Source organism: Dendrobates tinctorius, unplaced genomic scaffold, assembly GCF_039654945.1.
Source record: "Dendrobates tinctorius isolate UK_male_01 unplaced genomic scaffold, ASM3965494v1 ptg000009l, whole genome shotgun sequence".
Taxonomy (NCBI): Eukaryota; Metazoa; Chordata; class Amphibia; order Anura; family Dendrobatidae; genus Dendrobates; species Dendrobates tinctorius.
The window spans coordinates 9,849,581-9,873,013 of NW_027361677.1; the positions used below are offsets into that span (position 1 = coordinate 9,849,581).

General features: G+C 40.9%; 1 protein-coding gene across 11 annotated transcripts in view; it reads right to left on the reverse strand.

The window, feature by feature from the left end:
- WWOX (WW domain containing oxidoreductase) overlaps nucleotides 1–23,433 on the reverse strand; it is a 1,101,136-nt gene that overhangs the window by 914,185 nt on the left and 163,518 nt on the right. Inside the window, exon 7 of one of the 11 annotated variants that reach the window (XM_073582715.1) lies at nucleotides 5,228–7,461. The exons of the other annotated variants lie outside the window; for them this stretch is intronic. Within the exon in view, the coding sequence (XP_073438816.1) occupies nucleotides 7,408–7,461 (54 nt within the window). The 3' untranslated portion in view covers nucleotides 5,228–7,407. Of the gene's footprint in view, nucleotides 1–5,227; nucleotides 7,462–23,433 lie in introns of those variants that run through there. 11 annotated transcript variants of the gene reach the window in all.

The following is a 23,433-nucleotide window of genomic DNA, read 5'->3' on the forward strand; positions in this document are numbered from 1 at the left end:
CTGGTGATTTTGGCCTGATAACATGCACAGAAGTTGACACAAATGGGTTTGAATGGCTACTATAGTTAACATCCTCACCTGTGACCTGTTTGCTTGTAATCAGTGTGTGATCCAGACAGACTCTTGCATCCTTCATCCAGCCACTGACAGTTCTGGATTGTGAGTCTTGGGGAAAGCAAAGAATTGTCAACGGATCTATGGGAAAAGGTAGTTGAAGTGTATGAAACAGGAAGGGGATACAAAAAGACATTGAAGGTAGTGATGCCATTCAGCAGCGTTCAAACTGTGATTAACAGACGGAAAATCAGGGGCTCTATAAAAACAAAACCACGGTAAGGCAGACCAACAGAAATTTTGTTCACAACTGCCAGGAAAATTGCTCGGGTTGCAAAGAAAAACCCACAAATAACATCAGCTGAAATACTGGACTCTCTGAAAACTAGTGGTGTGGCTGTTTCAAAATGCACAATAAGGAGGCACTTGAAGAAAAATGGGCTGCATGGTCAAGTCGCCAGAAGAAAGCCATTACTGCACAAATGCCACAAAATATCTTGCCTACAATATGCAAAACAGCACAGAGACAAGCCTCAAAACTTTTGGAACAAGGTAATTTGGAGTGATGAGACCAAAATTGAACTTTTGGGCCACATGCATAAAAGTTACATGTGGAGATAGGTCAACAAAGCCTAAGATGAAATGAACACCATTCCTACTGTAAAGCATGAAGGTGGATCGCTGATGTTTTGGGGATATGTGAGCTACAAAAGCAAAGGAAACCTGGTCAAAGTTGAAGGAAAAATGAATGCAGCACCTTATCAGCAAATACTCAAGGCAAATTTGCAATCATCAGCATGGTAACTGCGCATGGGACGTACTTAGACGTTGCAACATGACAAATGATCCAAAGCACAAGGCCAAGTCGACCTGTCATTGGCTATAGCAGAACAAAGTTAAGGTTCTGGAGTGGCCATCTCAGTCTCATGACCTCAATATCATTGAACCACTGTGGTGAGATCTCAAGAGCGCGATTCATACTACACAGCCCAGAAATTTACAAGAACTGGAGGCTGTTTGCCAAGAAGAGTGGGCAGCTTTACCATATGAGAAAATAGAGAAGCTCATAGACAACTACCACAAAAGACTTCAAGCGATCATTGATGTTAGAGAGGGAAATACACAGTATTAAGAAATGGGGTATGTGAACTTTTGATCAGGATCATTTGAATGTTTTGGGTTGTCTTTATGATTTAAAAGGAGAAAACACAATAGTTTGACAATAAATGGCTTCACCCAACCACTAATCATGAGTGGAGAAAAAGTTTTGGTGTTGTCATTCATTTTCTCTGAAAAAGGCCAAGAAAGCAAAAATTCTGCGGGGGTATGTAAACTTTCGAGCACAACTGTACATGCATACATACACAGACACATAGGAAGGCTTGTCCATGGGTTGCCAGTTTTCATCCTCTTGGGGGGTCAAGTCAAGGATTGCTAGTGGTGAGTATAAGGGCACATTCAGACATCACACTTTTGTGTACGCATAGTACCCATACTTATTATACCCTATCGGGCTGTTCACACGTCTGTGTATGAGCGGTTATCAGAACTCTTTTGATATCATCACATAAGGTCTTTAAAGGACAAACCAGACAGCCACAAACTACCTGAATATTAAACCTTGCACTCAGTTAATGAATATACTTCAGGAGTTTTGCTTTACCATCTATTTCTCTCAGCTGGCTAATCATCTCTTCAGTAAACGCCTGCTTGTTTATTATCTATCTGTATTTACCTCCTGGTTCAGACCTGTGGTAACCATTCATCTGCTGTAAGCATACAAACAACAAACTCTTCTCTGCCGATACGGGTGCTGTTCACACTACAACGCTGCTGCAAAAGTGTGAACTCTTTAGGATCCAGTTAGCTTGTTTATTATTACTACCAGTGGTTAACTATTTGTTTGATGATTGCATACATCTCTGCCATTGACTATCAAGTTTGCTGATAACCAACATTTCTGCCATTAACCATTTGATTGATGCAAGTTCTGGATTGACTATACATTTACAGCTTTTGTATATATCCACACTCTTGGCTCTATGTCTTCTGGTGTTCTCTGCTTCACTTGTCTGCCTGCCATCTTGCATAACTTGCTATTATGGTCCTTGCTGATCCACGTACCGTTTGTCACATCCTGCCCACTGTGCAATCGCCCTTGGTCAATGTTGTTATGGGTTTACCTGGAGAGGTGGATTCTCTGAGCTGTTGGTCAGTAACAAGTAAACTCAAGCCCACTAAGATGTAGACTTTCATGTGGCATTGGTTTCTCTAAATGTCCACACATCAACGTTGAACCAACGTAGAACAAGCGTGGAAGCTTTGAACATTACTGGAAGACACATGTGGCTTTAACAAGGGCTCAAGGCTGAAGTTCATAAGAACTTTCCTTATAAACATCTACAAAAAAGGTTGCCCATTTGAACTCTTCAAAGGATTTTGCTAAAGTTAATATTCTGTACCTGCACCAAAATATATATTTATCAATTTTCCTTTCCTTCAACTCTGTATCAATCTTGAAATCAAAGTGCACACTTTGCAGAAGAAAGCACAATATAAATGGGTAGTAAAAAAAAAAAAAGGAAACTGTATTCTAAACATAACGGAGCAATAAACTTCTATCTTTTGTAATAGCGCCACAATCAATACATAAAACAGGGTAAAAAATGAAAGGCTTTATAATGCAAGAAATGCTTCTTCCTTCCCCACTAAAGCCAGATGTTAAATAAGACATAAACAAGGAACAGGCAGCATTAGGCCCACGGAGACAATTATTTAAAAAGTCGTTCTTTTCCAGAGCGTGGCGAAAAAAAAATAAAATAAGAAAAGAACTATATCTATCACATATATAAACGAGAGATGGAAAAAGGACTATTTGAATAAGAAAGAGAATATAAAAATACTACAAGCTTTCAGTTGTGGTGAGAACTTACAGCCTGAATGTATATAGGGTATTGAATATTTCAGATTTGCTTTTATAACATTTTAGCCTAGGAATGTTCACTCTTCAGTATATACATTAAGCAAACCATTAGGGAGTCAACGATTTCCCCGAATGTTTGACAGAAGTCCCAGTGAAAGGAACTGTACATTATAACAACTGATGGCTATCTTCATCGACAGACACCTTCTACAACACCTCCATAAATAAGCATAACCTACAGTTGTGGCCAAAAGTATTGATACCCCTGCAATTCTGTCAGATAATACTCAGTTTCTTCCTGAAAATGATTGCAAACACAAATTCTTTGGTATTATTATCTTCATTTAATTTGTCTTAAATGAAAAAACACAAAAATAATTGTCCTAAAGCCAAATTGGATATAACTCCACACCAAACATAAAAAGGAGGGTGGACAAAAGTATTGGCACTGTTCGAAAAATTATGTGATGCTTCTCTAATTTGTGTAATTAACAGCACCTGTAACTTACCTGTGGCACCTAACAGGTGTTGGCAATAACTAAATCACACTTGCAGCCAGTTGACATGGATTAAAGTTGACTCAACCTCTGTCCTGTGTCCTTGTGTGCACCACATTGAGCATGGAGAAAAGAAAGAAGACCAAAGAACTGTCTGAGGACTTGAGAAACCAAATTGTGAGGAAGCATGAGCAATATCAAGGCTACAAGTCCAACTCCAAAGACCTGAATGTTCCTGTGTCTACCGTGCGCAGTGTCATCAAGACGTTTAAAGCCCATAGCACTGTGGCTAACCTCCCTAGATGTGGACGGAAAAGAAAAATTGACAAGAGATTTCAACGCAAGATTGTGCGGATGTTGGATAAAGAACCTCGACTAACATCCAAACAAGTTCAAGCTGCCCTGCAGTCCGAGGGTACAACAGTGTCAACCCGCACTATCCGTCGGCGTCTGAATGAAAAGGGACTGTATAGTGGGAGACCCAGGAAGACCCCACTTCTTACCCCGAGACATAAAAAAGCCAGGCTGGAGTTTGCCAAAACTTACCTGAAAAAGCCTAAAACGTTTTGGAAGAATGTTCTCTGGTCAGATGAGACAAAAGTAGAGCTTTTTGGGCAAAGGCATCAACATAGAGTTTACAGGAGAAAAAAAGAGGCATTCAAAGAAAAAAAACACTGTCCCTACAGTCAAACATGGTGGAGGTTCCCTGATGTTTTGGGGTTGCTTTGCTGCCTCTGGCACTGGACTGCTTGACTGTGTGCATGGCATTATGAAGTCTGAAGACTACCAACAAATTTTGCAGCATAGAGTAGGGCCCAGTGTGAGAAAGCTGGGTCTCCCTCAGAGGTCATGGGTGTTCCAGCAGGACAATGACCCAAAACACACTTCAAAAAGCACTAGAAAATGGTTTGAGAGAAAGCACTGGAGACTTCTAAGGTGGCCAGCAATGAGTCCAGACCTGAATCCAATAGAACACCTGTGGAGAGAACTAAAAATGGCAGTTTGGAGAAGGCACCCTTCAAATATCAGGGTCCTGGAGCAGTTTGCCAAAGAAGAATGGTCTAAAATTCCAGCAGAGCATTGTAAGAAACTCATTGATGGTTACCAGAAGCGGTTGGTCGCAGTTATTTTAGCTAAAGGTTGTGCAACCAAGTATTAGGCTGAGGGTGGCAATACTTTTGTCTGGCCCATTTTTGGAGTTTTGTGTGAAATGATCAATGTTTTGCTTTTTCCTTCATTCTCTTTTGTGTTTTTTCATTTAAGACAAATTAAATGAAGATAATAATACCAAAGAATTTGTGATTGCAATCATTTTCAGGAAGAAACTGAGTATTATCTGACAGAATTGCAGGGGTGTCAATACTTTTGGCCACAACTGTATATCTCAGGGAAAAAAAAGATGTTACCTGTCCATCTCTTGCTTCATGCCATTAGCTCTTTTGCAGTGTTGGACCCCGTTGAGATCTAAAAGATTTACCTTCAAAAACGAAAGGATAACTTTAAAAGAATATACCACAGAAAAGTAATCAAAGGGCAAGCCCCAGAGACCTCTCAGAAGGCCACATGAATGGTTTCCATCATGAGGGCAGACACTTTAGGAAAAACTTCAGAACTTTCAAAGAGGTTTTGTAGACTCTACGAAGTCAGGATGTTCCTTGCTTCTAAATACTGAAGATCCAAACTCATGAGGTCCACTGAGGTTAACATCTTCCAAGTATCTAACACATGCTTGAAGATTATTTTAAGCTGTAGTTCCAATTTCTAAATCAATGGGGCTTTTATTTGTTTGCAACTAGAGTTCAGCGAATATGTTCAGAAACGATCAGCGAATCTGAATTACCCATATTCGTGCCGAATTTCTGTTTGACGACCGTTTCCGAACATATTCGCTCATTTATACTTCCACTGACTCCAATGGCGTTGGGTTTTGTTCGGCGAACATTGGACAAACAATAATCGCTGGCGATTGTAATACGAACCGAATACTGAAAATTTCGCTCAACTCTATTTGTACCGTATCAGTGTCAGATGTCAAAAGATTACTTTTAAAGCAGATTTGGCAAAAGATTTAACAATGTAAACTGCATATTTTAAACCTGATGAGGCTGATGTATTTAGTGGGCTGTGGAGTCGGTAAGCCAAACCTGCGACTCCGACTCCTCAATTTCCCTTACACCGACTCCGACTCCACGACTCCGACTCCCACACATATTGCTTATATTTAAGTGAAAAATTTATTGTAGTACAATGTGAACCTCAGACATTTAATCATTTTTATGATCCAATAATCAAGATATTTATATAGAACAGAATATATATTGGTGTACTACCCAGTTTTCATTCTTTTTGGTACAGATACGATATGGATAGACAGATATGGATAAATGGATAGATAGAGCAGATTTCTAATCTGCTTTTGCTATTGAAAACATTATCTATGAGCTCAAAAACCTTTCAGGTGATGCAGTTTTTTAAAAAGATGATCAGCTTTTGCAGCTGAAAAACGTATCCTCAAAAAACACAGGAAAAACGCTGTGTGTGAATGTAGCCTTAGATCAGGAATATAACAGCCATTTATAGGACATTTCATAACTTTCCCAAACTCCTATGAAAAAATATTCAGCACATCCTGCATTGAATTACTGTACCCAATTTATTATATATTTTAGGAGTCGGAGTCGGTCCATTTTATACCGACTCCAACTCCGACTCCGAAATGAGCACCGACTCCGACTCCGATTCCGACTCCACAGCCCTGGTATTTACTTTGAAAATCCATGTGAGAATGTTTGTATAATCCTAATATTAAGTTGAGCTTTATAATAGCCCAGCTATAGAATAAAATAGCTCATGAGTTAAGCGTAACAATCTCATCTCACCTAGTTTGGTTGACAGCTACACATTGTACTGAGCAGTGTGAGCTCTCAGCATCAGCAGGGAGAAGGAGTAGACAGCTGACAATAAGGATGGGTGGGGGAGATTCTGCAGACAGAAAAAAAGACATTGAAGAGCTAGAATCAGAATAGGTGGGGGAGGATTCAGCAGAATGGATGAAGGACACTGTGGAGCTGGGGCTAGGTCTATGAGATTCAGCAACAGGGAAGAGGGACGCTGAGGAGCTGAAAATGAGGCTAGAGATAGAGGCAACTCGGCAGCAGGAAAGAGGGATGCTGAAGAGCTAAAATCAGACATGCAGGGGGGAGATTCAGCAACAGGAAGAAAGGAGACTAAGGGAATGATAATTAGGTTATGTAGGTTATGTAGAAGGAGATTTATTAGCAGGGAGAAGGGACTCTGGAAGGGAGCTATAATAAGGCTAGCTGGGGGGAGATTCAGCAGCAGGGAAGAGGGACATTGAGGAGCTACATTCAGACTAGACAGCGGGAGATTCAGCCCCAGTGAAGAGCAATTGTCAATCAAGCTAGGTGGAGAGAGATTCACAGCAGGAAAAAGGAACACTAAGGGAATGACAATCAGGTTATGTGAGGTAACATTTACCAGCACGGAGAACGGACACTTGGGAGTTACAATCAGATTAGCTGGAGTGAGATTTTGCAGCAGGGAGGAGGGACACTGAGAAGTTACAATCAGACTTGCTGGAGGTAGATTCTTCAGCAGGGAGGAGGGACACTGAGGAGCTGTCAATCAGGCTAGGTGGGCTGGAAATTTTACAATCATGCTGACACCGATTTTCAAAGTAAATGCATCATGGGTCAAAGAGATCTATTTTATAATATATAGAGTTTGTATTGTGATAGCTGGCTGACATATCTGCCTTCATAAAAAAAGAGCATCAATAATTCCAAAAGTTCATATGACTTGCCACCATGAAAACAAGACAACATATGACACATACAGTGGCACTGGGTACGGAAAGTATTCAGACCCCTTTAAATTTTTCACTCTTTGTTCCATTGCGGCCATTTGGTAAATTCAAAAAAGTTCTTTTTTTCTTCTTATTAATGTACACTCTGCACCCCATCTTGACTGAAAAAAACAGAAATGTTTGCTAATTTATTAAAAAAGTAAAACAGAAATATCACATGGTCATAAGTAGCAAAAACTGTAAAGCGCTATGGAATATGTAGGCGCTATATAGATTATTACTATTATTGTTATTAAGTATTCAGACCCTTTCCTCAGACACTCATATTTAAAGGGAATGTGTCACCCCTTTTTTCGACTATGAGCTGCCGGCACCGATATCAGAGGCTTATCTACAGCATTCTGTAATGCCCCCGATGTAACCTGAAAGATAAGAAAAAAAGAGTTAGATTATACTCACCCAGGGGTCCGGTCCGATGGGTGTTGCGGTCCGGCGCCTTCCATCTTCTAACGTTGACATCCTCTTTTTTGCTGCCTTCATGGTTCCGGCGCAGGCGCACTGCTCTGCCCTGTTGAGGGCAGAGCAGAATTCTGCAGTGCGCAGGCGCCGGGAGAGGTCCGGCGCTTGCGCACTGCAGGATTCTGCTCTGCCCTCAACAGGGAAGAGCAGTGCGCCTGCGCCGGAACACGACAGGCAGCAAAGAAGAGGACGTCAACGTTAGAAGGTGGGAGGTGCTGGGCCGCGACACCCATCGGACCAAGACCGGACCGCCCCCCGATGAGTATAATATAACTCCTTTTTCTTATCTTTCAGGTTACATCGGGGTTTATCTACAGCATTACAGAATGCTGTAGATAAGCCCCTGATGTCGGTGCCGGCAGCTCATAGTCGAAAAAAGGGGTGACAGATTCCCTTTAAGTCACATGCTGTCCTTTTCCTAGTGATCCTCCTTGACATGGTTCTACTCCTTCATTGGAGTCCAGATGTGCTTAATTAAACTGATATGACTTGATTTGTAAAGGCGCACACCTGTCTATATAAGACCTCACAGTGCATGTCAGATCAAGTGAGAATCATGAGGTCAAAGGAACTGGCCAAGGAGCTCAGAGACAGAATTGTGGCAAGACACACATCTGGTCAAGGTTACAAAAGAATTTCTGCAGTTCTCAAGGTTCGTAAGAGCACAGTGGCCTCCATAATTCTTAAATGGAAGAAGTTTGGGACCTCCAGAAGTCTTCCGAGACCTGGCCGTCTAGCCAAAGTGAGCAATTGTGGGAGAAGAGCCTTGGTGACAGAGGTAAAGAAGAACCCCAAGATCACTGTGCTTGAGCTCCATAGATGTAGCAGGGAGATGGGAGAAAGTTCCACAAAATCAACTATCACTGCAGCCCTCCACCAGTCGGGCCTTTATGCAGAGTTGCCCAACGGAAGATTCTCCTCAATGCAAGACATATGAAAGCCTGCACAGTGTTTGCTAAAAAAAAAAACACATGAAGGACTCCCAGACTATAAGAAATAAGATTCTCTGGTCTGATGAGACGAAGACAGAACTTTTTGGTGATAACTCTAAGTAATATGTATGGAGAAAACCAGGAACTGCTCATCACCTGCCCAATACAATACCAACAGTGAAACATGGTGGTGGCAGCATCATGCTATGGGGGTGTTTTTCAGCTGCAGGGACAGGACAACTGATTTCAAGTGAAGGAAACATGAATGTGACCAAGTACAGAGATATCCTGGATGAAAACCTCTTCCAGAGTGCTCTGGACCTCCGACTTGGCCGAAGGTTCACCTTCCAACAAGACAATGACCCTAAACATAATTGGGCATCTCTGGAGAGACCTGAAAATGGCTGTCCACCAACGTTCACCCCTAAGTAAATAAAACAAAGCAGCAGGTTCACCTTGGCTCATGTAAAAATGCTAGAAAACCTTCCGTATGGTTCTTCCAAACTTACATAGAAAAAAAAAAAAAAACTTGCTCTAAAACGCAACGTCCTATAAACAAGCATTAAAGCGACTGTAATTTTGTAAATGTAAAATTTCATCCAAGCAGTCGACACAGTAAAAAAAATAAAAAAATTCCATTTTAACTATTAACCCTCCGTGACCCCCTCATTCCAATATTCCCTGTGCTATTAACATGTTAATTGGTAGTCTTCATTATAGTGATGCAAAATTCTAACGATAATGTTAATTAAGGAAGAACATTTGTGCTATAAAGGAATGTCTACCCTTAAAGGGGGGAGGAGGGATGGGAAGGGATGGGGGGAACTAGTCGCTTAGAAAACCAAGACACACCAAGTTAAAATATTAAGTTGTACAGATCAGAAATGTAATCACGAGAGACAAGCGGTGAGAGTTTTTCAATCACTGTGGGGCTGCATCAATTTAAAGTCATGTTACATTAAAGAGAAAAATGTCTGGGAGAGTATCCCAGTTGTCACTTTAGATTAGATTTGTAGCTGTGATCAGGATGTGCATTTTGTAAGTCTTCTCACATTCTGAAAAATATTACCTAATGCGAGAACCGAGCAGCAGAAAAAATTTTTTTAAAAAAAGAAAGCGCACTTCTGCATTCTATATCTGTCTGATTGCCTGAGATACGCCACGAACAAATTTACCTGCACAGCATGAATCCCATCACTAGGATAAAAACCCATTAACATGTAAACATTAACTAAAACCTTACGATGTGTTTAATAAACAGAGAACGAGATTTTTCTCTTTTATTTTTTTCCCTTTTTTTTTTATTATTATGCCGTCGAGCTCCAGTTCAGTTAAGATTGTTACACATATCTGTTGGTGTCCAATCCCGAATCAATGAAGCGCGACAAAAATAATTTATACAATTTATTTATACAAGCAAACGGAATTTCGTTTTTTTTTTTTTACCACCGGATACGAAGAGTTCTACGCGCACCAATCCCTTGAGAAAATAATTAAGCTTGTGTGATGTGCCTGTTTTATTAGAAGCCGTTTGGACATTTTATAGCATATTAAAAAATGGAAGAAAAAAAAACACATAAAAGTATGTTCCATTAAACCATAGGAATTCTCTCTTTACCTAATGCAGAATGTTCCAAATGTTAATTATTGTTTTGATTGTTTTTTTTAATGGAGATGGGCAGTAAAATTTCATTAATCTACTGATAGTCCAATGTTATACAAGTCTCCTCTGGACTGGAGATCAAAGAGTATTGCTTGCCCCAAAAATCCAGAATGTAAGGGGTTGCCTTCTATCAATTTAATACATGTCTTAAGAGACTACTCAACAAGTTGTTCTTGACCATTGATGATCTAGAAGACCTGTTCAACAAAATCAGTTGTCTAATGTTTTATAAGTCTCCTCTGGACTAGAGATCAAAGAGTATTGCTTGCCCCAAAAATCCAGAATATAAGGGGTTGCCGTCTATCAATTGAATACATGTCTTAAGAGAGTACTCAACAAGTTGTTCTTGACAATTGATAACCTAGAAGACCTGTTCAACAAAATCAGTTGTCTAATGTTACATAAGTCTCCTCTGGACTGGAGATCAAAGAGTATTGCTTGCCCCAAAAATCTAGAATGTAAGGGGTTGCCTTCTATCAATTTCCTACGTGTCTTGTTAAGGGACCATTCAACAAGTTGTTCTTGACCATTGATGATCTAGAAGACCTGTTCAACAAAATCGGTTGTCTAATGTTTTATAAGTCTCCTCTGGACTAGAGATCAAAGAGTATTGCTTGCCCCAAAAATCCAGAATATAAGGGGTTGTCTTCTATCAATTTCCTACGTGTCTTGTTAAGGGACCATTCAACAAGTTGTTCTTGACCATTGATGATCTAGAAGACCTGCTCAACAAAATAAGTTGTCCAAAAAAGACAATTCGAAAATAAAATTTGTGATCTGGGATTTCCTTTTTCTCTCAACTGGGCAAAAGAAGGCCAAACAATCAGGAGCTGGACCGCCACACTTCCACCCAAGATTGAGTCAAATCTTCTTCTGCAACACTCCTAAGTGATGTCAAGGCAATCACTGTCAACAATATCATTTGTTTCACAGTAATGAATGAAATGGACCATTATTAGAATAAGATCTCAACTGGCAGAGCAGTGGTGTTTACATCTGGCTTCGAAGGCTGATGGAAACTACTAATCGGTTGGAACCCTGTTTGTTTATCTGATATTGATGACCTATCTAGAAGATAACTCAATATAACGGTGTTGGAAAACCCCTTTTAAAGGTCCCAGTAGCAAATGTTTTTTCATATTCATTGTTTGTAAATGCTCCACTATATACTTTTTATTAGAGGCAACTGCATGCTTTACATTGCATCTCATTCCAGTGACGTAGTGTGGCTTAATAATAATAATAATAATCTTTATTTATATAGCGCCAACATATTCCGCAGCGCTTTGCAGCTTAACAGTTTCAAAACACAAGTCATAAGTAACAACGTTAACAATACAATAATTAAAGCAAAATAAGACAACCCTGCTCGTGAGAGCTTACAATCTACAATGAGGTGGGGGAGATACAAAGTACAGGTGTGTATTTACAATGGTGTATTTACAATGATGGTCCAGCCATCTTGAGGGAAGGATGGAGATAGTGAATGGGCTACACACGCACTCTTAAGGGCCTGTCACACTAAGCGATATCGCTAGCAATATCTCTATAACGTCACTGGTTTCCCCGCTGATTATTGCTGATCGCGCGAGAACGTCCTGGGCCTTTTCTCGTCGTCAGCTTCCTGCTGGCGCCGACGAGCGACGCGTGGACGCGGGCGGGAGGACGTCTGGATTGCCTCGTCTGACAGGTAAGTAGCGACCCCCGACCCCTGCTATGTCGCTGGTGAGATCTGCTTGTGTGGCAGCTCACTAGCGACCACTTAGCGATGCACCAGCGATCCTGACCGCGTCATATCGCTGGTCGGGATCGCTGGTGCTTCGCTAAGTGTGACAGTACCTTTACACATAGAATGACTTTGATTAGTGAACGTGATAGGCTGCTCTGAACAAATGTGTTTTGAGTGATCGCCTGAAACTATGCAAATTGTGGATAGTCCTAATTTCTTGGGGTAGAGCATTCCACAGGATTGGGGCAGCGCGGGAGAAGTCTTGGAGTCGGAAGTGGGAGGTACGGATTAGTGCAGAGGTTAGTTGAAAGTCGTTTGCAGAGTGCAGCAGCTTGACCAAGTCAAGTTCTTTACAACCTCTAACCAAGTAGTCTCAAACACGCAGCTCCCCAAGATGCCACTGTGCAACCCTCGGACCCCTGAGAAGATCACGGCCCGATCCAGGGGATGCCAATATCAGCGCTCCTTTTCAACTGAATGTGAATCCACGGACACACATTCAATTGAAATGGATTGTGGTGCAGAGTACGGCACTTTGCATTGCAATACCAGTAGCAGCCACCGGCCAATCAGAGGCCGGCGTCTGGCATCAGCATACCGTGGCATTTGCGCATGACGTCACTGCCATGTGCCCAGCCCCAGCTGTGGAAGAGGACACGGTTAGCCAACAAAGCGAGGTTAGGTGAGATTTTTTTTTTTAGTGTGTGTAAAGAACAACAGAATGTGGGACATTGTTACAAGTACAAGATGGGGACATTACTATATGATGGTAACTAGAATGGGGACATTTCTACAAGATGGGGACCATTATTAAAGGACATTATTACAGGATGAGGGACAATATTAAAAAACAAGGGAAATTATTACTGAACAGGGGACTATTACTACAGGTTGAGGGATGTTATTACAGGATAGAGGACCATTACTACATGATGAAGGACCATTACTACATGATGACAACCAGGGTGAGACCAGGATGGGGAAATTAAAGATGGTGTGAAGAATATGGGGGGATTTAAGTCATGCCCATCAACTGTATCAAATCATACTGAAGTCCTTGTTCAGCATAGGTAGCTATAACTGACACCTGGCTCAGTGGATGGTCCTGCCTCACCAGTATCTAAGTGGAAACTAACACCCCAATCACCATAGCTAGTATCCAGGCTTATACAGAATAACCTCCTGTGGAGTCTACGCTGTGTGACTTTCATTCAAACTTCCGTCAGTCAGATGGGAATCTCATAAAGAAATTTAAGGAGAATATGGAGTTATTGTACATCCTAGGCTCACACTGGTTACATTTGCGAGATCTCTGGAATGAGCAAAACACCTTCCAGGGTCTCAATCTGTTCTAGCACCCCAGGGTAGGGAGATACACAGAATGGCTAGTAGAAATAGCGAAGTAGAAATAGCAAAGTTATGATCTTTTCACAAGACTTAGGAGTTTTAGCTACAAACCCCCAAAGGAAAGGTATTAAAACCATTCCGGGAGCAGAACAAGTAGTAACCGACCATGGGGTTAAATGCTTATGCAAGGCCACGTGCTCGCTCTCTCTTTGTCATGCTTTCTGTTCACTTCTAAAGGGTACGCCACATCGAGTAACATGCTGGAAGGAACTGGAACAAGCTGGCGGCCCAGCACACATGGTCGAACATCAAACCGGTAACTGACATGACTCATCCGCTTATATCTTTTGTACTTCACCTGTGCTTGCATATTTGTTTTGTCTAGTGTGCCCTTAAAGGGAATCTGTCACCACTTTTTTCGCATATCATGCAAAAATATCATTCAATTCAGTGTCACCTCTGCATTATAACAGTACTCTTGATAACCCTTGACTCCCCACCTTTGATCAATAAATACCGTTTATATTTCTCCGGCGGTGTATGTAAATCTGCTCGGTCAGGTCCGATGGGCGGCGCTTATTGTCCGTCTCTCCCCACTGCTGTCTTGCTTTACGCATTTCTTTCTTGTAATTCCTGCGTTCGCGTACTGTTACCGAGTGTGCGCAATCAAATGGCCTTCCGTGCGTGCGCACTATGCTTTGCCCAACAGTGGTCAAAGCACAAAATCATTATTGCGCTTACGTCGGCAAATGCCATCAGCGCGAAAGTATTGTGATGCGTGAGAGAACACACAATTTGCATCGTAATACTTCCGGGCCATAGAACGTAATGGCACACGCCGATGCATGTGCGCGAAAGGCCATTTGCGCACGTGCGGTAACAGTACGCGAACACAGGAATTACAAGAAACAAATCCGTAAAGCAAGACAGGAGGGGGAAAGAGAAGGACAATAAGCCCTGCCCATCGGACCGGACCGAGCAGATTTACATACACCGCGGGAGGAGTATAAACTGTATTTATTGGAAAGGTGGGGAGTCAAGGGGTAAAAAGTACTGTTATAATGCATAGTTGACACTGAATTGAATATTTTTACATGATATGAGAAAAATGTGGTGACAGATTCCCTTTAAGGCGATTAAATATATAATTTAACTTTGGGCTGCTCTTTTATCTTGATCCACGAATCCACAAGTCCGTCTTCTCGGTTTTAACTTCACATGCTACTGGGGCTGGTCTCTGACCCAATATAATCCCGTTTACAGACTGGGCCTAAATCTAACAAGGAACTGGTGGCAGTCCTACTGGGCTGGTAGGGCTCTGTTTCACTAGTGCCTCTCAGCCTGTCAGGGTTGTGAGCAAGTGCGGTGCCACATCAGTGGCTGCTTGGGCCACCTTTTCTCCCTCCCCATTCCTTCCTGGGCCAGTGAGGTCAGGGGGTGTCTGTTTAAAATTGTGTCAAGCTGACCTTACGTGTCCCCCAAGGGGTGCAGAACATCACGTTGGTGCAAGTGAAGAGATTGTGATCCCTCCAACATAATGTTGACATCCGATGGGGTGGTGAGGTGCGGGTTCATCACAGAAGGGACCATTATTACAGGACAAGGAGCATTATTATAGGATGAGGGGACATGATTACAGGACGGGGACATTATTACAAGATGTGGGAAATTATAACAGAATTGGGGACATTATTACAGGATGAGGGCCAGAATTACTATAAGGGATGAATTGTAAAAAATACTTTATGGTTACGTGCCCAAGACCAGGAACTGCTGCGGCTCTGACCCTACGTATTTATGCAGCGTCAAAACCGTAGTGGTCAGATGTTACAAAACAGTGAATGGGATTTCTAGAAATCCGGTGTCCACAATAAGTGCATGTGCGAATCACCAGCGGAAAATGACATGCGGTGCTTCTTTCAGGACCACAGCATGTCAATTTCTCTTGCGAAGACGCTAGTGTCCGCAACAGAAATTTAATCAATAGAATATACTTAATGCGGTACTGGCCAACACGATACAAAGATATATTTCCTGAAGAAGAATAAAAAACCCTTTTAGCTGTATCACATTAAAGAAAAGTATGTTGGACCTACTCTATGACTAAGGGTGCTATCAACGCCAGAAATGCGTTATTTTATTTTATTTTTTTCAATCTACCATCAGAATGTGGAAATTGTTATCCTATGAAAGTTTTATTTTATGGATATGTAGATGAGTTTTTCTTAGTATGTTTGAGCTACCACATTCGGCAAGATAGGCTGCTCTTTTAAAATATGGAGACAGTAGACCATCCTCTAATGTTGGTTCTTCAGTGTAAACTATAGGGCAAGTTGAATTTAAACATGTCCAGTCCTATTGGTTCCTACGTTTATGTGGGTCCCATTATCAGTAGCAGTTGGCACAAGAATTTAAAAGCAATGGTAGCTGTCGTGATCAGGCAGTTCAAGTCTTGCACTCCGCTAATCATAAGGCTGATTGGCCAAAGGACGCCTCAAAAAACTCAAGGCAGGAGACAAGGTTTTGCCTATGAAAAATGTTCTTTCATACACAAAAATGTACGCTACGATACATTACCCAAGTGATTTAATCAACCTATGAGCATCCCACACTTCATTACAATCACATAATCACTTTTGTAGAGCCCTGCAAAGCCGAAACCGTTAAAAGTACAAAAATAGCTAAATTTATTAGCGCCTTAGCAGAGACAAAAACATGCCAGATATGTTGAATTAGCCAGAGCTATACTTTCTCGATGTCTTATTCAGATTAATTAGTTCAATTATGTTTTGAGTGCGTGACTAATGTATCATTTTAGTTTTAATCATTTCAATTGAAAAAATATTAAACTTTTGAAGGAAGATAATCTGAATTTTAATTATGCTAACAATACTATTATAAAAGGGTTCTTTCATTTCATTTTAATTGAACTGCGGTATGCTTTTTAACTTGATTCTTTTTTTTTCTTTTGAAAAGGGACAGAAAATTAAAGCTCAGACGGTTTTGTCTTCGACGCTAATGGTTGATCATCCGAACAGCCGGCATGTTAAACCAAAACACGTATTGTTATCCATGAATACGTGGCTTCTCTAATGAATTACGAATGCATCTATAAATATACAAAACTATTTAAGAACAACTACAAAATGTAGGCATCTAAATAGTTTTAGTAATTTCCGATAGGAACATCAATTTTGGAAACTCCCATGCCGGTACTTGCGTTTACTGAGCAGTGAAAGTTGCATACTAGAACGTGGAACCATTGGGCGGCCAACTCTCTGGGACCAAACACATGGCCAAGTTATGGAACTGTATGGCATGGATTCATATGACAGAGCAGGATTTTTTTTCTTTCTCAAGTAATGCTGTAAAGATTGTGTCCCGTTTCATACCATGCCACACGGGCACTACAAGGCAACACACAAACGATGGGGATATGTGTCACATTTCCAGAAAAGCCTCAGATTTTCTGATGCAGTGCAGATCTATGTTATGGACAGCGGGGAGCCTCCACCTAATAAGTCGGCTACGCTGCAGATAAATATTACACAGCTCGCTGTAAAACCAGGCACTGTCTTCCAAAAGAAGACCATTATCTATTGGCTAAGAGCATATGTTAGCTAGTAATAGAAAGAAGTAGTAAATCATAATACTGCAGACATTGGTATGTGCAGAAGTCTACAGTTGCTGGTTGTCTAAGCTTGGTACATCTTGCAGTCTGATTTTTAAAAGGAGAGCCTCCAATATACACATTAAGTAAACCGATTCATTAAAATTCTGAAAATTTAAAAAAAAGTCTCCCAATCGGAACTTACTTTATTAAAGCCAAACAACATTTTTGTAACCAATTGTGCTCCTGTTTTATAAGCTCATTTGGTTAGGTGGATTGTCTAAAACATAGGTCAGAGTAAGCAACACAGGCCAAAAGAAATGGTAAAATGACGAAGGATGCAAGTGGATCAGCAAAGACCAGACCAGTGGGGTATGCCAGACAGCAGGCAGACAAGCAGAGTCGGAAACACCAGAAGGCACAAAACCAAGAATGTGGATAAACTCAAGAAGTGAAGATAAATATTAATTCCAGGACTTGGAAACGACAAATGGTTAAAGGCAGAGTTGTATGCGATCAGCACATAGATAGTCAATGGCAGAGACGTATGAAATCAACAGACAATGCGGCAGTGATGAGCAGTGAAAATGCATGCTTGTTTTCAGAGGTTACACACTGTTGCAGGAGAGCTGTGTAAACAGCACCAGTATTTGCAGAGAACAGTTCCTCATGTTTACAGCAGACAAATAGCTAAAAGACAGGGTGGCAATGATGACCCGTCAAACTAGATATTTGCTTGCATAAAATATTACATTCTGTTGCAGCAGAGTTGTATGAATAGCACCATTAGTGGCAGAGAAGTGTTATGCTTACAGCAGACAAATGGCTGACTGCAGGTCTGAGCTATTAAATAAATGCGGCTAGATGACAAGCAAGCAGGAGTTTGTTGAACAGATGATTAGGTAGCTAAGTGAATAGTGAGGCAAACACTTAAAGTACAAGTGTTAACTGAATGCTATGATTACTGAATTCTTAGACCTTACATAGTTGTTTCACTTGGCTTTAAAAGCACTTTGGTGATAATATAAAAGGTGGCTGCATAAACTACGAGAGGGAACTAAGAGATGGCGCCTGAGACTGGAAAGGTGAGTAACACTTTGGAACGTGCAGGCATCAATTGTTAGGGTATGTGCACACGCTGCGGTTTTGGCCCTGCAGAACTGCAGCAGTTCCGCAGACATGGTACTTTACCATGTTAGCCTAAGGGTTTTCAAAACCGCAGTGATCACGCTGCGGTTTTTTACCTGCGGAAAAGCTGTGTTTTTTTTTCCGCAGCATGTCAATTGTTTCTGCGGATTCTGCTGCGGTTTCACACCTTTAACATAGTAGAGGTGTGAAACCGCAGGGCAAAACCGCAGGCAAAACCGCAGGTCACTTTACCTGCGATTTTACCTGCGGTTCCGCGGGAAAAAACCCGCAGGTGAATCTGCAGTGTTTGCACATACCCTTAAAGAGTGTGGTTGTTTATCTGAAAATGGTACATTTTTACAGCGCAAAATACGTAGTGGTGGTATGCTAAACAGATTTTACAGACATGATTGAAAATTATGTGTTTTCCAGCAGGTTACTGGATTCTTAGCACATACAGCAACAAAGGGACCATATCAGCAGTCCCATCACTGAGTGTGTGGTTATCTTCACTTGCTCTAGATAAAAGCTACCATCTCGACAAAGCCGAGAACAAACTGTAGATAATATAGTTCAACAAAATTAGACATTTCTTCACAAAGATTTGTTTGATAGCAGAAAAAAATACGAACAAAGGCGATGATTACCCTATTCCAATCTCTGCTGTGTAATACACATGATACTACGTTTCGCTGAGACTGCAAAAAAAAACTAAATAAAAGTCTGTTAAAAGTGGGAGATCAGACAATAATTGGTTTGTTTCAGTGATCAGAAGATAATGTTCAAAAATGATTAATTTTTGTTTTGATGGTTTTTGGTCAATGGAATAACACAACCCACAAGAAGTGAAGTTGCCCCAATGGCCATCTTCTCAAGAAGGTCACCATCTACACTAACTTCCACCTTCAAGGTTAGCTGAAGTTGGTCTTAAACTTTGGCCCTAACCAACCTTGTAGACAGACCTTTTAGTCCAAAACCCAAAGTTTTTTAACCTCATATCTTCTCAGTTTTTGTTTTTCTTTCGTCAACCTCTACGATTTCTTAACCTATTTCTCCAGTACGAGAGGAACAAGGCATCGGTGTGTTTCGTCAGAAAGTTTCGTTTCACTTCAATTTCTTAAAAAGCAGCAGTTTCTAACTAAAATAAGCTTCTTTTTTTTTTTCATGCTTAAGCTATCAGACTAAATAGTCAGCAAAGCCTTTCAGATATCTAAAATCTCAAAGACATAAATCTGTTTAAATTCTAGAAAATGCCTCTAGTTATTTTATCCTTATCACTAAAGAAAATGAATTGTAGATATTATTTAAAAAGTCGTTTAATAATGAACATCGTCTAAACCCTTCTACCTCAGATGTCTTTAAATAGTTTAGCTTTTAAAGAACGCTTAGTGGTAAATGTATAAAATTTTACCAGTTCAATAGATTAACTGCAAAACGAAATTAACACTGCCTTAGGAAATGGAGATAAAATTTATATTGAAAACATTTTGATGGGACTTTTTTTTTTTTTTCCGCAGTTTTATCTGGAAAGAACCAAGAATTTTAAATTAGCCTTTAACAGCGACGAGGATAATTCATCATGGCTCCATATTCGGTTCAGCTGTGAACTTAAGATGGTGCCAGAATTTAACGTCTTCTGGCAAAACTTTACAAGGCCTTCAAAAAACATTTGTGTACTGATGTACTTCTATTTCCGTACAAAAATAAGATTTTTTTTTTTTATTCAAGTCCAAGACTTGTAGAATTGAAATAAACTTTTTTTTTCGGCCGCCGTGTAACACCCACCGTCTATGTGTAATTGCCAACTCGCATCGACAATCCTGTGATCGAGCGCATTAAAAAATCTTGGTAATATTAGATGTCTCCATCTCAAGCTCCCTTGCTAAATGCAGTATAGTTCAATTAACATCTCTTCAATATATAATCTAATTTTTCCTTCGTCTTGATCCTGAGCCCAGTCTCGAAATGAGCTATGCGGGGATAGATGTACTTTGAATATTGTAGAGAGTATTCATAAATAAACCTATCAGGCTGGTAATGATTTCTGCCATAATGTGACAAAATGTTTGGAAGCTTGCAAGATGTGAAGGTGTTCTGCTTCCACTCTTCTCGCTATGTTGTCTAGAAGATAACAAATACTTATTTTATATATTGTTTGGTAGCTCGTTCTGGAGTTTTTTTGGATGTTTAGCAAATTTCGCTACTTGGATCATGTTCAAATGGAAAAATACAAAAAGCAGATTTCTGTAAGCAATTAAAAGGAATCTGTCACCAGGTTTTCCCAAGGTCACCACGTTCAAGAACTCATTTACACTATCGTAGTAACCTGTACCTAAGTCCCAAATTCTCTATAACTGTTATTATACCCACATGTGGTGCGATCCAGTCCGATGGGCCTCGCTGTTCTTCCTTTGGCGCCTCCTCTCTCGTCAAAAGCGCCGTCCTCCTGCCCTGCTTCATGTGGATAATGCGTCCTACGTCATCCACAGTTTCCCTCAATCGTGCTCTTGTATAGGTAAACATCACTCTGCCCTGGTGAGGGCAGAGCAAAGTACTGTAATTGGCATGCGCCGGGAGAGGCGGAAGAGCGCCGATGATCCAAAAGAAAAGCCGGCACAGGCGCATTAAAGTACTTTGCACTGTCCTCACTAGGGCAAAGTGAAGAACACCTGCGCAATAGCGTGATTGGGGGACACTGTGGATGACGTAAGACGCGTCATCCACTAGATGTAAGTAGGATGATGGTGCTTGCGAGCAGGGCTGTGGAGTCGGTAAGCCAAACCTGCGACTCCGACTCCTCAATTTCCCTTACTCCGACTCCGACATATATTGCTTATATTTAATTGAAAAATCTATTGTAGTACAATGTGAACATCAGACATTTAATCATTTCTATGATACAATAATCAAGATATTTAGATAGAACATAATATCTATTTATTGGAATACAACTTTAGAACACAAAAAACTGTAATAAATTGTAAATATGTAATATATGTAATACACTGTATAATATCGATTACATACATACGGTACAGACTAAAGTTTGGACACACCTCATTCAAAGAGTTTTCTTTATTTTCATGACTATGAAAATTGTAGATTGACTCTGAAGGCATCAAAACTATGAATGAACACATGTGGAATTATATAATTAACAAAAAAGTGTGAAACAACTGAAAATATGTCTTATATTCTAGGTTCTTCAAAGTAGCCACCTTTTACTTTGGTTACTGCTTTGCACACTCTTGGCATTCTCTTGATGAGCTTCAAGAGGTAGTCACTGGAAATGGTCTTCCAACAGTCTTGAAGGAGTTCCCAGAGATGCTTAGCACTTGTTGGCCCTTTTGCCTTCACTCTGCGGTCCAGCTCACCCCAAACCATCTCGATTGGGTTCAGGTCTGGTGTCTGTGGAGGCCAGGTCATCTGGCGTAGCACCCCATCACTCTCCTTCTTAGTCAAATAGCCCTTACACAGCCTGGAGGTGTGTTTGAGGTCACTGTCCTGTTGAAAAATAAATGATGGTCCAACTAAACACAAACCGGATGGAATAGCATGCCGCTGCAAGATGCTGTGGTAGCCATGCTGGTTCAGTATGCCTTCAATTTTGAATAAATCCCCAACAGTGTCACCAGCAAAGCACCCCCACACCATCACACCTCCTCCTCCATGCTTCACGGTGGGAACCAGGCATGTAGAGTCCATCCGTTCACCTTTTCTGCGTTGCACAAAGACACGGTCGTTGGAACCAAAGATCTCAAATGAGGACTCATCAGACCAAAGCACAGATTTCCACTGGTCTAATGTCCATTCCTTGTGTTCTTTAGCCCAAACAAGTCTCTTCTGCTTGTTGCCTGTCCTTAGCAGTGGTTTCCTAGCAGCTATTTTACCATGAAGGCCAGCTGCACAAAGTCTCCTCTTAACAGTTGTTGTAGAGATGTGTCTGCTGCTAGAACTCTACATGGCATTGACCCGGTCTCTAATCTGAGCTGCTGTTAACCTGCGATTTCTGAGGCTGGTGACTCGGATGAACTTATCCTCCGCAGCAGAGGTGACTCTTGGTCTTCCTTTCCTGAGGCGGTCCTCATGTGAGCCAGGTTCTTTGTAGCGCTTGATGTTTTTTGCCACTGCACTTAGGGACACTTTCAAAGTTTTCCCAATTTTTCGGACTGACTGACCTTCATTTCTTAAAGTAGTGATGGTCACTCGTTTTTCTTTACTTAGCTGCTTTTTTCTTGCCATAATACAAATTCTAACAGTCTATTCAGTAGGACTATCACCTGTGTATCCACCAGACTTCTGCACAACACAACTGATGGTCCCAACCTCATTTATAAGGCAAGAAATCCCACTTATTAAACCTGACAGGGCACACCTGTGAAGTGAAAAACATTTCCGATGACTACCTCTTGAAGCTCATCAAGAGAATGCCAAGAGTGTGCAAAGCAGAAATCAAAGCAAAAGGTGGCTACTTTGAAGAACCTAGAATATAAGACATACAGTATTTTCAGTTGTTTCACACTTTTTTGTTAATTATATAATTCCACATGTGTTTTGATGCCTTCAGAGTGAATCTACAATTTTCATAGTCATGAAAATAAAGAAAACGCTTTGATTGAGGTGTGTCCAAACTCTTGGTCTGTACTGTATATAATATATATATATATACACACACACACACACACACACACACTATGACTTATCTCGGCTAAGATGAAGCCTAGATCCTCAGGCTACATTCACACTATGGGCGTAGCCAGGATCAAACCTGGGGGGGGGTGAACCTTATACTGTTCTGCAGAATTTCATACTGCACACCTCAGCTGCTGCAGAACCTCATACTGCACACCCCTACACTTGAAAACAAAGCCTGCACCTTAAGATGTGGGGGTGAATGCAGTCTATTTATTCCAACTATCAATTGATGTTGATGTGTTACTGAAGACGAGCAATGCCTGTCCTGGGTGTCCTTTTGGGCAGCTATGAGGTGTACCTGACTGGTGCTAAAAAAAAAAGGAGTGTTAGTCTGTGTGCTACCCAGCTTTCATTCTTTTTGCTACAGATAAGATATGGATAGACAGATATGGATAAATGGATAGATAGATAGATAGAGCAGATTTCTAATCTGCTTTTGCTATTGAAAACATTATCTATGAGCTCAAAAACCTTTCAGGTGATGCGTTTTTTTAAAAAGCTGATCTGCTT